A 16,664-nucleotide genomic window follows, 5' to 3' on the forward strand; every position below is an offset into this window, starting at 1 on the left:
CTACCAAAAGTAGATACATACTTGGTCTTGACAGGTTGTTTGTGTACACCTTCATCAATGATCTTCTGTACATGTGCCCAGTCCAGATAAGGAAATGGAGGCTGATGTATACGTGAATATGCTCCCTCAGTGGGCTTGGGTACCTTCTGTACGTATGGTTGTGGGTTAGGACACTCCTGCAAAACAAAGTGCAAAGTCCAATTAAAATAGTTTTTACAGACGCATGTTACAAAAATCCACATCATCATGTTTCAACGAAGACATTTGGACATAGGATATTGACTGAAATAAGAAGAAGCTGCCAAAAGGCCTTAACAGTCACACAAGTCCTGATACACTGTCAAAAGGCCTTAACAGTCACACAAGTCCTGATACACTGTCAAAAGGCCTTAACAGTCACACAAGTCCTGATACACTGTCAAAAGGCCTTAACAGTCACACAAGTCCTGATACACTGTCAAAAGGCCTTAACAGTCACACAAGTCCTGATACACTGTCAAAAGGCCTTAACAGTCACACAAGTCCTGATACACTCAAGGTTTTTATATTCAATGGTCAAATTTCTACAATTGTCACAAAAGTTTGAAGCCAAATGGATGTATTTTTCACTTGAGCATTTATGGAACATGGATATAGTGTTTATTTTTTAATCTTATTCAATCCTTTAATACAGCAGAAATAAAACCCATAAAAATAACAATTATGACAGCAATGTCTTATATGATGTAATATGATTATTTTGTAGATGAGTGAAGACTATCAATACTAAAGCTCATATCAAAGGCAAATAGAAAGAAAGACCCTGCTAGCCACCAAACTAATGATGTAAATATTTCTAAATCTGCTTGAATCATTACCAATTGAAACTTGATAAAATGTATCTGAGAGTGTTATTTTCCTTTATAAACTAAGGTACAGTTTACTTAACCCAGGACCCCCTCTACCCTCAACCCCATCCCCATCCCAAACCTTATGAACTTTTGGTGTCGGTTGGAGTATTTTATGTAGTGATGTCAAACCACCATCTTGTTACAAAGTATAGACTGCTGTTTGTACTTCAGGTTCTTTTCAAATATAAACTGATGATGGCACTCTTTGTTGAAATATGTCAACCTTACTATAAATTTGCTAATAACTCCACTAAAATCAACAGATGCTACCTACTGTTAATCGAGTACTGTAAACCAACTTATTTTCACAACCATTTAATTTCACAACATACAGTCATAAATCTGGATGTTACGAAGCGTAAATTATCATTAATATATTAAATCATTATTATTTTACTACATGTATTATACATCAGTCATCCGTCAGTCGACTAGAAACATAAACCCAAATTTACATGTAAAAGGCCTACTGTACCTGTGATGGAAACTATTTTGTGAATTTTAATCCCAACCACCCCCACAAAATAATACACAAATTTAATTGCGTGCGAAATTAAGGTCCACAGTATTTGTTACGTATTTATCCAACTCTCTCCCATTTAACCGCATGTTTATCTTACATTGGTATGAAGCTGTTTGGCGATTTCCTTGATGTTACTCATTGTTTTTTCTGGGTCATTCACTTCTTCCTTCAGCTGTTCCTGTAGAACGGCATACACCTACCAAACAACAAGCAAGTGTCAATATGGCTGCCTTGTACACATGCCAGTAAAACATATGGGGCAGTAGAACTAAAAAGATTTGTTTTCATTTTCAGTCGCAGTTTCATCTTTTCTTTCTTTCCTTTCAAACAAAATATTTCAAGTATTACCTATATTCTTCCAAGGATAGCAAACATTTCAAAGAAAGAAAGAAAGTAAAAAAAAACATCAAATTAATTCTATTCAACAGCATTGTTTCTAGAATTGTGTATGTTAAGTTTTGTAATACTGGAATATTCCTAATTTCAAATGAAAAATGAAGAAAAAAAAATTATACTAGTAAGAATGACAGATTTTGACTGACCTCATCAAATATGTCACAGACTCGGTATGGCGGTCCACGCTCTGCTACAAAGCCTCCAAACGCCATGGCATCCAGAACACGAATTAGGAAATCATCTTCCACCATCCCTTTGTGACCTAGGAAGTTTGCCTAAACCCAAGAAATTTCAGGGGATGATTTCCATACGACTTTATTAATGCAAGGAAATGTCTAAGGAATCAAATAGATAAATGAATGTTGTTAAGGTTTTACGATTTTATTGTAATTTTTGCATTTTTATCAAAAACTGATAAATTTTCATCACCAAAGTCATGAAATGGGCAATGGCTTCATGCTTCAAGGAATCTATCTTTTGTTTGTTTTTTGTGTCCTAAAAGACAGTAAAAATAGAAGCCTTTTAATAAACAGAGATGAGATATACTATACCTTATGAAAGGTTATAAATGCTTCAGGATGAATGCGAATCAGTGTGAGGCAAGTTCTGTATCCAGCAAAAACTTCAGCAAACATACGAATGAATATTGCACGGATTTCTTTGTCCTGAAAAGTATCAGATCGACAAAATACAATACATGATTTTCTCCTCCTCTTCTGAGAGTCGAGCATCTCTCGGGGTAGACATTCAATCAGTTATGTTCACTGCAATCTGTCAGTTTGTGGGATAAGTTTAATGTCACTATATAGTTGTTGTAAGATAATTTCAACTTTTGAGTTTATATTTCCAATGTTTGTTAGTGTTAATGTGTGAAAGTATAATCAACTTGTTTAGCTTGACACTACCTACGCTACATGTGACAATCCTAACAGTAACAAAAATTTTGTAATTAGCAGAGGGACAGAATGAGTTAACTCACCTTTTGTTCTAATGAGGCAGGCTTCTTCGGAGATGGGGCAGGAAATGCATGGTCAGCCATGAGTAGGTCTGGGTTCAAAACCTGTTGTTTATAAGCACAAAAACATCATTAATCAACACTTGTTATTTACAATTAACACTTGTCGTTCAGAGTCAACATTTGTTTACAGACAACACTTGTCATTCAGAGTTAACACTTGTTTACAGACAACACTTGTCGTTCAGAGTTAACACTTGTTTACAGACAACACTTGTCATTCAGAGTCAACACTTGTTTACAGACAACACTTGTCATTCAGAGTCAACACTTGTTTACAGACAACACTTGTCATTCAGAGTTAACACTTGTTTACAGACAACACTTGTCATTCAGAGTTAACACTTGTTTACAGACAACACTTGTCATTCAGAGTTAACACTTGTTTACAGACAACACTTGTCATTCAGAGTTATCACTTGTTTACAGACAACACTTGTCATTCAGAGTTAACACTTGTTTACAGACAACACTTGTCATTCAGAGTTAACACTTGTTTACAGACAACACTTGTCATTCAGAGTTAACACTTGTTTACAGACAACACTTGTCATTCAGAGTTAACACTTGTTTACAGACAACACTTGTCATTCAGAGTTAACACTTGTTTACAGACAACACTTGTCATTCAGAGTTAACACTTGTTTACAGACAACACTTGTCATTCAGAGTTAACACTTGTTTACAGACAACACTTGTCATTCAGAGTTAACACTTGTTTACAGACAACACTTGTCATTCAGAGTTAACACTTGTTTACAGACAACACTTGTCATTCAGAGTTAACACTTGTTTACAGACAACACTTGTCATTCAGAGTTAACACTTGTTTACAGACAACACTTGTCATTCAGAGTTAACACTTGTTTACAGACAACACTTGTCATTCAGAGTTAACACTTGTTTACAGACAACACTTGTCATTCAGAGTTAACACTTGTTTACAGACAACACTTGTCATTCAGAGTTAACACTTGTTTACAGAAAACACTTGTTGTTTACAAGTTCAGAACATGTTACTAACCAAAGATCACCAATATGAACAATCAGTGATAACATTTATCTAACTACATAGAACACTGGGAAGAGGACTTCCATAGGGTTGTTTGATTGCTGGATTTATCATTAACTGCATTCTTCTTGTAGTACTTGGTGGCTGCCTCTATGAACAGTATATGGGAGGCCCATCACATGTCATCCAGAGCAACTGGGTTAAAGTGTCTTGCTAAGTGTCATGACAGTACAGACCAGTCTATTTTTCAATTTCCTGAGAGGAGAAAATGGTCATGGTTTGGGAGTACTGAGCAACATGTAAGATTTTCAGCTGAAATTTTGTCAGCCCAACACTCTATCAAATGAGCTATTGTGGATATTAACAGTGTAAATTAATATGAGTTCAGCTGTGAAGAGCTGGTCTGAGAAACTACTGTAATAAAATTTTCTAAGTTATCTGAATAATTTTCTATGTAAGCTACTAAATGTTTACCATCTTGAGGGATGTCTTTGTCCGTGTGAGTACTGGTTCAGGAATCATGGGCAGATTAATACATTCAGGAATAAATACACTTCCTCCGTCTAAGTCTACAATGATTACATCTAACTGAAAACAAAAGTAAAGCAGGGATAGATAATACTATCATAAAGTAAGTCTGGACAATAAGTTCACAATGACCATCTTACAAATAGGAGATCCCAAAGCGATCTTAGTATCCATCATTAAATGATCTTTATTAAGTCTTTATTTACTAGAGATCTGCAAGGGATCTTGTACCCAATATACTGTAAAATCATTCATATTTGTGGGGGATATATTTTGGTTGCTTTCTGGGATATTCTAAATCCATATGTAATTACATAATCTCATTTGGCCATTCTAACTATGTATGCTAAAAATTCATCAATATCTTTTATAGATAAAAATAAAAATTTGGGGAAAAAATAACCTTGTACACACATACAAGATCTGTAGAAAAATCAGTTGGATTTCAGATTAAAACGTGCCTTTCAGAACAAATATCCATGCAAAACTCCAATTCTTTTTATGACAGGGTTTCTTCACTTGATTTAATTTTTTTAATTTTCAGTATTAGAGATACATTAGGCTGTCATGTTTTTAATCCTGAGCCTAAAGGCAAGGAGATACTCACGAGATCAGAGGCCTCATCCATGAGAGATGAATGAATACCGGCCAGGAATGGGGTTGGAGTGTTGAGCACTTCTATCAGGGGTGCCGGTAGGATAGGAATATATACATAGCTGTAATGAAAGAATCTTTCAGTCAATCTACAAACATCAATCAAGACACTACAATATTTGTCATGGCAATACTTTCACTTTTTTTCGACAAGTTTTCAATTTTTAAACAGAAGCAGATGCAGTACTCATGATCTAGGGAAGTTTACCCAAAATCCTACATATAAAACTCAACTACTTTATCTGTGAAATGTTTTTTTTTCTAAACTGATTCAATCTTAAGAAATTTGATGCAATGTCAACATCCATGATTTATTTAAATGGAAAACCAAGCTTAAATGTACTCTCCAGTCAGGCCTGTTTTGAGGGCTTTTTGGGGGTAATAATGGGCCCCATTCCCAACTGAAATTATTTCATATTAAAGCCAATTTCCCAAAATCTGCAATTTACTCCTAATTCACTATTTTTCTTCCCAAAAGGAGACAAAAATGTCCAAACTCAAACCGGTGAAAAAAACCTTGACAGTGAAAGTGAAAGTTACATGGTCAGAGAAAAGTAAATGCCTTATTGTAAAGCAAGAAGCCTGCTTTACCATATTATCAGATATCATTTGAGTAAAGCAATTTCTTATCAGAAATCTAATGATAAAAAAAATCTTGTGTTTCAATTATTTAGAAGGACTAAGGAAATCATTTATCATTTTACCTGTACTTGAAGGGATAAAAAAGAACAGTGAGGGCTCGACAGGCATCTGTCAGACGAGAGTTACTCTGAGAGTGGAACAAAATCTTGTGGTCCGTCAATGCTGCACAGAAAAGCACCAAGGTATTCTGAATACCTGAAAAAAGAAGTCCAAACAGAATTAGACAAGTAAACAAAACAACCTTTGTTCTCGACCCAGACAAGTAAAAAAAACAACCTTTGTTCTCGACCCATCTTAAGATATTCTACTCTCTCACAGGCAGTCACTTTATACAGGCAACAGATGCCACATACTTTCGCAGAAACAAAACAGACATTGTAAAGTACAAAAGTAATGCTTAGCAGTTTAATTAGTAGCAATGATGTCAATAGCCGTGATTGAAAGTATTGTAGGTATGTAGTTGTGTCTGTATTTACCCAGCTGTTTGAAGAGGAGGGCCACTGTATTGCCAGATACAGGGATGCTTGAACTAAGTGGAGGCTGTAAAGCCTGGCGGTCACCAGCCCCGATGGTGAACCGTACCTGGGGTCCACCTACAAAAAATTTACATATTACTTTAGTAATATAGCACTTTACTGGAAGTCCTCTGCACATCAAAATTTAACAATAGTATAACAAAGATGGGGCATGCTGTCTCAATGCACAGATCTATAATTATGACTCAACAGACCTGACCTGCACATATAAGATAAATTCATTGTTTTGTTGCTTTATATGAGGAATTAAATCTCCTCTTTAGAAAATATTCAGATACTAGTATCTTGTGTATAGGTAACACTCACCTGTAGGAGGTATCTAGATACTGGTATCTATAGGTAACACCCACATATAGGAGGTATATACAGGTAACACTCACCTGTAGGAGGTATCTAGATACTGGTATCTATAGGTAACACTCACCTGTAGGAGGTATCTAGATACTGGTCTCTATAGGTAACACTCACCTCTAGGAGGTATCTAGATACTGGTATCTGTAGGTAACACCCACATATAGGAGGTATATACAGGTAACACTCACCTGTAGGAGGTATCTAGATACTGGTATCTATAGGTAACACTCACCTGTAGGAGGTATCTAGATACTGGTCTCTATAGGTAACACTCACCTCTAGGAGGTATCTAGATACTGGTATCTAGATACTGGTATCTATAGGTAACACTCACCTGTAGGAGGTATCTAGATACTGGTATCTATAGGTAACACTCACCTGTAGGAGGTATCTATATACTGGTCTCTATAAGTAACACTCACCTGTAGGAGGTATCTATATACTGGTCTCTATAAGTAACACTCACCTGTAGGAGGTATCTATATACTGGTCTCTATAGGTAACACCCACCTGTAGGAGGTATCTAGATACTGGTCTCTATAAGTAACACTCACCTGTAGGAGGTATCTATATACTGGTCTCTATAAGTAACACTCACCTGTAGGAGGTATCTAGATACTGGTATCTATAGGTAACACTCACCTGTAGGAGGTATCTATATACTGGTCTCTATAGGTAACACCCACCTGTAGGAGGTATCTAGTAACATACTGGTCTAGATACTGGTATCTAGGTAACACTCACCTGTAGGAGGTATCTAGATACTGGTATCTATAGGTAACACCCACCTGTAGGAGGTATCTATATACTGGTCTCTATAGGTAACACTCACCTGTAGGAGGTATCTAGATACTGGTATCTATAGGTAACACCCACATATAGGAGGTATATACAGGTAACACTCACCTGTAGGAGGTATCTAGATACTGGTATCTATAGGTAACACCCACATATAGGAGGTATATACAGGTAACACCCACCTGTAGGAGGTATTTATATACTGGTCTCTATAAGTAACACTCACCTGTAGGAGGTATCTATATACTGGTCTCTATAGGTAACACTCACCTGTAGGAGGTATCTAGATACTGGTATCTATAGGTAACACCCACATATAGGAGGTATATACAGGTAACACTCACCTGTAGGAGGTATCTAGATACTGGTATCTATAGGTAACACTCACCTGTAGGAGGTATCTATATACTGGTCTCTATAGGTAACACCCACCTGTAGGAGGTATCTATATACTGGTCTCTATAGGTAACACCCACCTGTAGGAGGTATCTAGATACTGGTCTCTATAAGTAACACTCACCTGTAGGAGGTATCTATATACTTGTATTTATAGGTAACACTTACATGTAGGAAGTATATTCAGGTAACACCCACATGTAGGAAGTATATACAGGTAACAGCCACCTGTAGGAGGTATATACATGTAACACTCACCTGTAGGAGGTATCTAGATACTGGTCTCTATAGGTAAAACCCACCTGTAAGAGATATATACAGGTAACACCCACCTGTACAAGGAACACTTACCTATAGGCGGTACTTGAATACAGCCTAGTATGTTGCCCACCAGAGACTCCAACTGATAGTCCAGCTTATCAACATAGGTGGAGTAAATAATTCCGAGGCAGTTCTGGAACCAATGTAAAATCTGATGAGTTATCCATACATAGAAAGTGAACTGACTAATGATGACATTTTTTTCTCATGTACAATATTTCATTTTTTCAGACGAAAAAAACCCCCATATGAATGCTGTAAAATCTGTGATCCTGGGTTTAGCAATATATAAAATTAGTTATATGGAGGCCTGTGTTACAGAAACAAAATTGTACTATACATCTATTAATTATACATGTATCTACACACTATTTTCAATGATCATTTTTATTGCACCTACCCTGAACACATCAAAGTAGTCAAGTCTTGAAACAAGGACGAGGGACTTCGGGGCGAACATGAGAGAGCTGTGAATCCCCGAAGGCTCATCCCCATCTGGGTCATCTCCCTTGGTACTCGTGATAGCGATTGTCTCGCTGAATGTCAGACATGTGCAGAAGTGCCGGTCTGCATCGATGTCTGTCAACACTGCCACGAAAAATTGTGGTGGCTCCCGGCGACTTGACAGCGACCATCCTACTGGTTGACAAAACTGGAAAAATGAAGGTGATGAATTTTGACATATATAAGCAATGTTTTGTGTCAACACTCCTCTCCAATCAGCCAGCCCACTGTTACTCTCATTTAGTAATATATGTGGTATACTTTTGTATCAAAGTCCAAAATCTGTTATCATGCATGTAATCTTATGGGTAAAATAGCGAAAAAAATGACAATGGCAAAAAAAACTGTCTGTTGCTGTAAACTAATAGGCAATACACAAAGTAATTGGCTAATTACTTCCATGAATTCTGAACCACTGTTAAAAAACTTGAAGTGCAAGATCTTCATTACGAACCCAGCGTGGGCTGCACATTCAATTAATTAGTCGACGACAGGTGAGCTAGCTTGCCAGAGAGCCTCTGAGAAACATGGATCAGTAATGACATATTCACAGACCAAAACAACTTTTAATTCATCGAATGTGGTACAATACCCCGACAAAGAGCATTGTTTCCATAGCAACATGAAGGTCAATCCCAGTTATTTAAAAGCATGGCTTCACATACAGGTGACAAAGGCACTGATTGGATTCAAACATGTTTTTAAGTTTCATGTACCAAACATGGACTCCGCAGACTAAAACATTTAAGGAAATAAAATGTCTCCAATGCTAAAATCAACAGCATGTGTCCAATTTCACGAAAAAATGCAAGTCAAGTCAATAGCACATAATGTTAACTGAAAGTCATTATCTCTCGTGTAATTTGCTACGATAATTTTTTTGTGATTGCGTAATTCATGAAGTAAACAACACAAGAAAGAAAGTAAGTAGATAGTATCTACAGTGTCTTCCTTCCAGGTTCCACTATAACCAGAAAGAGCAGTATGGTATCCATGTTCCTGTTCCCTCCAAGGTACCACTAAATAAAGTTGTAGGACTAATAGGAAGTGTAAATATATCTCCAAATTGGCGCAAATTAGATTTTCAACTAAATTGTACATGTATTTACTGGTGGACTATGTGTAAGATTAAACTTGTGTGTGATATCTTAATTTGTCATCTTAGCAAGTTTGAAAAGTCAGACACAGATGCCTTCTTTTGTGTAGACATAAATACCCAATAATTACACAATAATAAACATGCTGCCAGAACAAGGACATTCAACAGTGAGATGATTCCTGGACACAATAGTAGTCACGAAGACGGAAAACCTGTCAACCAACCAACTAAGCAACCAAAGTTGCCAGAACACTGACGTTTGTGCGTGACACAATACCCAAACACAAGAGGAGTCAAGGAGACGGAAAACCTGTCAATCAACCAACCAAAAATAATAAAAAATGAATGGATAAAGAAGTGGCTGGTTCGACATTTTTCAAATTTTATTTTGACTAATTGCAGTACCCGGAGTGAAGTTACTCTATTTCCAAAATTAACACTGGGGGGTGGGGGTAGCGGGAAGGAGACACAACGTCCCGCAAACATTAAAATCAGGAAGGTCCTTCCGGGAACAGCCGTGGATCCAAAAGGATACTGAGTACCCACTCCTGACGTCTATTTCCAAAATTATGAGAATCCTGAATCCTGATTTGGAGACACCCGGAGGTCATTTGTATAAAACTGCAGATCAAAAACACAGAACTGTAGCAGATGATATGAATTTACAATTCATGAAGTGAAATAACTGGTGTACCCCAGTCAGCAACTATGTATGTATTATTCCCTTTCCATTAATAAAGGGGAACTCACCAGTTCTATCCCTTGTGTAAAAGGGCAGTTTTCCCAGTCCATTAATTAAGGGGAACTCACCAGTTCTATCCCTTGTGTAAAAGGGCAGTTTTCCCAGTCGGTTAATTAAGGGGAACTCACCAGTTCTATCCCTTGTGTAAAAGGGCAGTTTTCCCAGTCGGTTAATTAAGGGGAACTCACCAGTTCTATCCCTTGTGTAAAAGGGCAGTTTTCCCAGTCTGTTAATTAAGGGGAACTCACCAGTTCTATCCCTTGTGTAAAAGGGCAGTTTTCCCAGTCCGTTAATTAAGGGGAACTCACCAGTTCTATCCCTTGTGTAAAAGGGCAGTTTTCCCAGTCGGTTAATTAAGGGGAACTCACCAGTTCTATCCCTTGTGTAAAAGGGCAGTTTTCCCAGTCGGTTAATTAAGGGGAACTCACCAGTTCTATCCCTTGTGTAAAAGGGCAGTTTTCCCAGTCCATTAAATAAGGGGAACTCACCAGTTCTATCCCTTGTGTAAAAGGGCAGTTTTCTAAGTCCATTAATTAAGGGGAACTCACCAGTTCTATCCCTTGTGTAAAAGGGCAGTTTTCCCAGTCGGTGTCTGGAAATCTCTGGATTATCTTTCCGCTGCTGGTGCCGCCTCCTGAAATAACGATAAATGAAAAACATAATGAAACAAAGTCTTGTACAAACGACTGTCAAGTTAAGTCTGTTAATTAGAATTATCAGTCAAGGAACTGCCAGTGCAGGGTCTTCAGAGTTGTGGCAACCTCACTGAACAACATGCAGGAGTCCCATCATATTGAACAATTAGAGTAAAGTGTTTTGCCAAAGGACACATTCATTACAGTGCAGCATATCACTGATTTCAAGCTTCCTGAAAAACACAAAGTGGAGGGGATCAAACCACACACTGCGGATTTTGAGAATCATTACAGTCCCTTAGTCAAGTTTATAGTTTGTATATGTAATCATTATGTAGAATGGGCATACATGCTAAATAATCAAATTCACATTCAGTAATATCTGTGTGCTGATTTGGGATGTCAAGACTCCTATATCTTTTCATTCCATTTCAACTTCAATATTATGTGACTTTCTAACCTCACAATTTGATTTTTGCTGAAATTCAATAAATCCTTGATCTGGAGACCTCCTTTCACTCGGCTTTTCAATGTTACTGATTGCAATTATGCTTAACAGCTTTTCATTGAAGAACAATTGTTTCCATGCATCCTCTTTTTAATACACTACACAAAACAGCCAAAATATTCAAATCAACCAAATTGTTATGTTGACATTTTTGATATTGTGCCTTTTATATGGCGCCTCAATAGTTCAAGAAAGACAATTGTTTTCGGCTAATTCATGGATATATCAGGGGTTTTTTCCACTGGTTAAAGATGGGGTATTTAAGCCTCGTTTTGGGAAGAAAATGGTTAAATTGGTGTTTCAGAGGTCCTTATTATTTTGATGCCTCTGCTAGCTTTCAAACCCAGTCCTCTGATTTACTAATCTTTTGCTCAGCTGATTAAGGTAACGAGGAGATCTCTCCAAAACCTAGTTAATTGCAGCTAGTATTTTACCAGGATTTCACTAGGAAAGAAAATATCAGGAGTGAATTAATAGCAAATTGGAAATTTGAAATGGATACAAAATAATTTCAATTGGAAAAAGGTTATACCTAAACGTACCTATTTGTCTGTTAATAAAAGGCTTACTGAACTGAAGAATGGGATTGACTAGAAGCTTTTGTACTTTTTATACCTAAGAAAAGTTAATACATTTTGTACCTTTTCATAACTTTTTAGTACTAGATTGGAATCCTGGTCAAAAAATGGTTCCAATCTAGTATTAAAAGTTATTAATTTTTTGTACCAAAATAAATAACTATATGTCAAATGCTCAATAAAATGAAATGAAGGCATATTGGAGAATTCAATATGAATGGAAAAACTATATTGAATTTTCTAATATACTTTCATTTGATTTTATTGAGCATTTGACTTTAATTAATAAGTTGGAACAGAAGTGGAGGATAGAATTGAGACAAGCAGCAGAAAATGGTAACACTATTACACCTATTAAACAAAAGGACACCTTTTCCTTAATTATAATTAAAAAAGACATGAAGTGTGTTTATAAAATGTTCATTGAAGAAATAGTTATTGGGCCATTAAAGTGTCAGGAAAAATGGAAGACAAAAATAAATTTCTATGAAAGCATGAAATTTGATGATAGATACAATAATTCTTTTATATGTAATAGAGAAACCAAACTTCAAGCATTTCAACATAAAATCTGTCGTAGAATTCTTCCCACAAACTCTACTTTAGTATAAATGAGGATAACATCAAGCCAGCTTGGTACATTTTGTGAATTTATTGCTTGATATGCACTTTACAAAAATCAATTCAATTTTATATCCTTTCAAGATTTTTTGACATTTTGTTTGGAAATTCAAAGTTTGGGCCTTTTTAAATAATTGATTTTATTGTTAAAACATCACTTTCACTATTGCAGCATGAAAGACAATGGAAATCAAGAAAGGCTAGCCATAAAAAATAATAATATACCCTGGTAACAGATTTTCAGACAAAATGGGGATGATTTGAAGATGAATTGAACACATAAAAATCTTGTTCTGCTCTCCTTCCCACCACCTTCAATTATATTGTTTTTTAATCACCAAGTATGTGAAAATGTAATAAATATTTGCAAAGATGATAGTTTGGTCACGCCATCTGACCAAGCTCCCCCCACCCCACCCTGGGTACCCTTTCGCACAAAGGTTAGGGTTAGACCCTATATATCTTTGTGTATCTGTGTGTAAAAAGTAGAAGTTTATCTTGTATGCAAGTTATAAAACTGTTTGTGAAATAATAAAGGTAATACAGTTTGAATAGGGTTAATTAACTTTTATAGTAATTAATATTACGGTAAGGTAAAATTCTACAGGAGTGAGAGTTATGTTGTGTTTAGATTTTTGGTTTGTTTACTTTGTTTTACTTTCTTTTTTGTGTGTTTGTGTGTGTCTTGAAAAACACTGTTTACTATGCTAGTAGATAACTGTAATTGCGTCTTAGTCAAGAAAATAATTAAAATTCACTCTTTGGTTGGAAATATGAACATGACTGTAAAACTGAAAGTGTATGTGTATATGTGTGTACATGTATTTCATATTCTGGAATATGACAAGAGTGAATGATGTGAGCAAGTATGAGAGACCTCCTGTGTGAGTACATGTATGTAATGTTACGTACATCTTGTCTTGGTCGATAAAATGTTTGCAGTAAAAAAAAAAGTATAAAGTTTTGTACCTGTTTTTTGGTAAGGGGCCTGGGCTCATTTTTAGCCTGAAGATGTTATATTTACAATTAGATAAGTTATTATTGTACATACTTCCAATAAAGGTAATCGTAAAGATGATTCTTGTTTACTGTTGCCGACATATATGTTAAATGTATTGTACATTGTACCAATGCAGCATAAGAAAAAACATGGTATGGACAATGTTAAGTAATTATAAATACGTCATTGACAAAGTCAAGTACACATGTTATAATAAGAGAACAGTTGTAAGAGGTTTTTCATTTGATACGAGGAATATCCTCTTGTCCTATCAACAGATCAAGTGCTTCATTAGGCAACTGACATTTAGGTTCACGTGACACCTCCAACTCTCGGTCCTGAAACAATACTGACACATACCATGAGCTAGTCACATTTCAGCACGAAATGGCACTGCCAGGATGACAGACGCTACAACAGCCCTTGAGAAATTTGCTGAAAAGGCATGTTTTTAAGTATGGAATCTTTAGTTCCAGAATGACTGACCTATTTCTAACAACGAGATCCTGTTACCTTTAGTCCTTTATATAACGGCTACATATCTATTGTGTACAAATTTTGTTGTAATCCAGAATTACAAATTGTACAGTTGAATTGAACATGTACTAATATTTAAGGTGAATTCAATAGACTTCCAAACTTTAGTTAGGTGCTGACAAAGACCTGACAATTCCTAACTTTAGACAGTTGCTGACATAGACCTGACAATGGACTGTTCCAAACTTTAGACAGGTGCTGACATTAAGCCGACATTGGACTGTTCCAAACTTTAAACAAGTGATGACATATAGCTGGCAATGGACTGTTCCAAACTCTAAGGTTTCTGACTATAGAAATATCAAGGAGTAAAACATCAGGAGCACAGTGATTGGAATATCTTACCTGTCTGTGTTTTACCTGTAGAGGACCAACCAAATGACCATAAATAAAATGTAAGGACCAATGAAATTTGAAAAAAAAAAAAAAAATTATTTTCCTCAGAGTCCAAAAATGACCATTGATTTTCAGATTGTCCCAAAGTAAATTAGGCATAGTCTAACTTTATGCAAATACCGTGTCCTATGATGGTAGTTTGATACCGTTCTATTTCGTCTAACCCTACACCAGTAACGTAGCCCACATAGTGGTAGTATTCTCTATATTGCAATAATTTTGGGACTCGTACTTGTGGAACTCTACAAAATTTTGGGAAGCCAGAACATCTCTATATCTGTATGGTATCAAAAGCAGTAATAGTTCTAAACCGATCTTTCTAACCTTACTCAGCACCAGTATGGTAATCCATGCAGTGGTAATTCTCTTCATATCATAGACATATTTATATCATCTAACTCTACACCTGTACGAGGTCCCACACAGTAAGAGTTTTACACCTATATTTAGATATAACTCGGCACCAGTATGGTGTCCTATACAGTGGTAGTTCTCTCTATAACATAATATCTTCATATAGTACAACTTTGCAGCAGCATGGTGTCCCACACAGTGGTAAGAGTTCTGGTAATCTGATTACACATTTTCTACATTCTTGACATTCTGGAGGCTGCCTTATCCCCAGACCTATAATGCTTCCGACCTAGATTGACCAAAGCGTGGTGATTATCATCTCTTTCCTTAGAATAAAAAACATGAAATAATTAGCTGTTAATAACAGCTAATTGATGATGCTCAACATTTTCTGCTGTGATCCAACACAAGATAACTTTATATTGTGATCCTGTACATTCATTTTTTTTTCTTTTTGGGAGGAGCTACTTCTAACGAAATATACAGATTAAGGATTGAGTGGAGTTTGTGTATTCTACACACATGTCTCACACCTGGCGAAGTGGTAACCAGGAGACCTACTGGGGAAAACATGCACTCTGATCTATCCTGAGGGAGGCAAAATATTACTGTCTATCTATTTCCATATCTAACTGCTACCCAATGATACACATCTAATTACATTCCATTAAATTTACATATAATTGCAGGTGTATCGATACAACTGGCATATGTTGAACATAAAATCTCTTCATGTACCAATCGCCTGACAAAAACTTGGATAAATTAATTTCCATATCCAACAATGACATAAGAGTATTTATTTTCTAAATATAGTATAAATGCTTATTTCTAGACTGGCCAGGCCCCAGGTTCAAAAGTTAAACTGAATGTCACTACAAAATTCTGGAAAAATTCTTCTAACTTAAAGTTACCCTTAAATTCAATAACACATAGATTTGAATTCTACAGAATTTCTGAAGTTTACAAAAATCTTAGCTAAAGTTAAGAGAAAGTGATCAGGTTGTTATCAGAAGATATATGACTGGTTTTTTTTTTGCATTTATTTTTGTTTTTGTTTTTAGTTGTAATTCTTAATTACTTCAGAATGAACCTATATTGTTCACTGGTAGCACTTATACAGGAACCAATGAATAGAAACATGAAGTTAAGCATTCCATACCACATACAGCTGCCCACAATACAGATCCCACTTCAGTTTGCAGACTTACAGACATGTACAGCATCAGCTATACAGTGTAAAGCACCCCCTGGTCTGAAAGGATGAACAGACAAGGAGCACAATTACTCCAAATCAATGCCTTCTCTACATAATACAGCCCTCCTTTACCAGTACTGACGCCAGCCACAGCACTCTAGTTATTTTTATCTCAGGTTAACTCTTAATTGCGACATGTCAGGAAGTCCAAAGCTATAAATATATCCCATGTATAGATTAACATTTTTTGGCTGGACTGCCATTTACTGATATCTAACGGATTTCCTTTGAAATCAACTCACTTTATATGTATACACACCTTAGGATGCTGACATCAACCTTAATTTCTTATCTGATGGGTTTTTTCTTTTAATTAAAGTACACAGAAAATGGATTTGTTCACTTTAATCTAGACGTAAAGTTGAAG

At 36.1% G+C, this 16,664-nt stretch overlaps 1 protein-coding gene across 1 annotated transcript in view; it reads right to left on the reverse strand.

Annotated features, from left to right (window-relative positions):
• LOC132550685 (myotubularin-related protein 13-like) overlaps window positions 1–16,664 on the reverse strand; it is a 57,048-nt gene that overhangs the window by 34,532 nt on the left and 5,852 nt on the right. Inside the window, exons 2-13 of the mRNA XM_060214776.1 lie at window positions 10,959–11,044; window positions 8,466–8,717; window positions 8,096–8,198; window positions 6,137–6,253; window positions 5,723–5,855; window positions 4,972–5,080; window positions 4,311–4,424; window positions 2,789–2,869; window positions 2,361–2,474; window positions 1,956–2,084; window positions 1,511–1,609; window positions 22–176 (exon numbers count right to left, since the gene is read on the reverse strand). Of these exons, the coding sequence (XP_060070759.1) occupies window positions 22–176; window positions 1,511–1,609; window positions 1,956–2,084; window positions 2,361–2,474; window positions 2,789–2,869; window positions 4,311–4,424; window positions 4,972–5,080; window positions 5,723–5,855; window positions 6,137–6,253; window positions 8,096–8,198; window positions 8,466–8,717; window positions 10,959–11,044 (1,492 nt within the window). The remainder of the gene's footprint in view (window positions 1–21; window positions 177–1,510; window positions 1,610–1,955; window positions 2,085–2,360; window positions 2,475–2,788; window positions 2,870–4,310; window positions 4,425–4,971; window positions 5,081–5,722; window positions 5,856–6,136; window positions 6,254–8,095; window positions 8,199–8,465; window positions 8,718–10,958; window positions 11,045–16,664) is intronic.

The sequence above is a fragment of the Ylistrum balloti genome, unplaced genomic scaffold (assembly GCF_031769215.1).
Source record: "Ylistrum balloti isolate Yb309-2 unplaced genomic scaffold, AGI_CSIRO_Ybal_v1 Utg370140, whole genome shotgun sequence".
In the NCBI taxonomy this organism is placed as follows: Eukaryota; Metazoa; Mollusca; class Bivalvia; order Pectinida; family Pectinidae; genus Ylistrum; species Ylistrum balloti.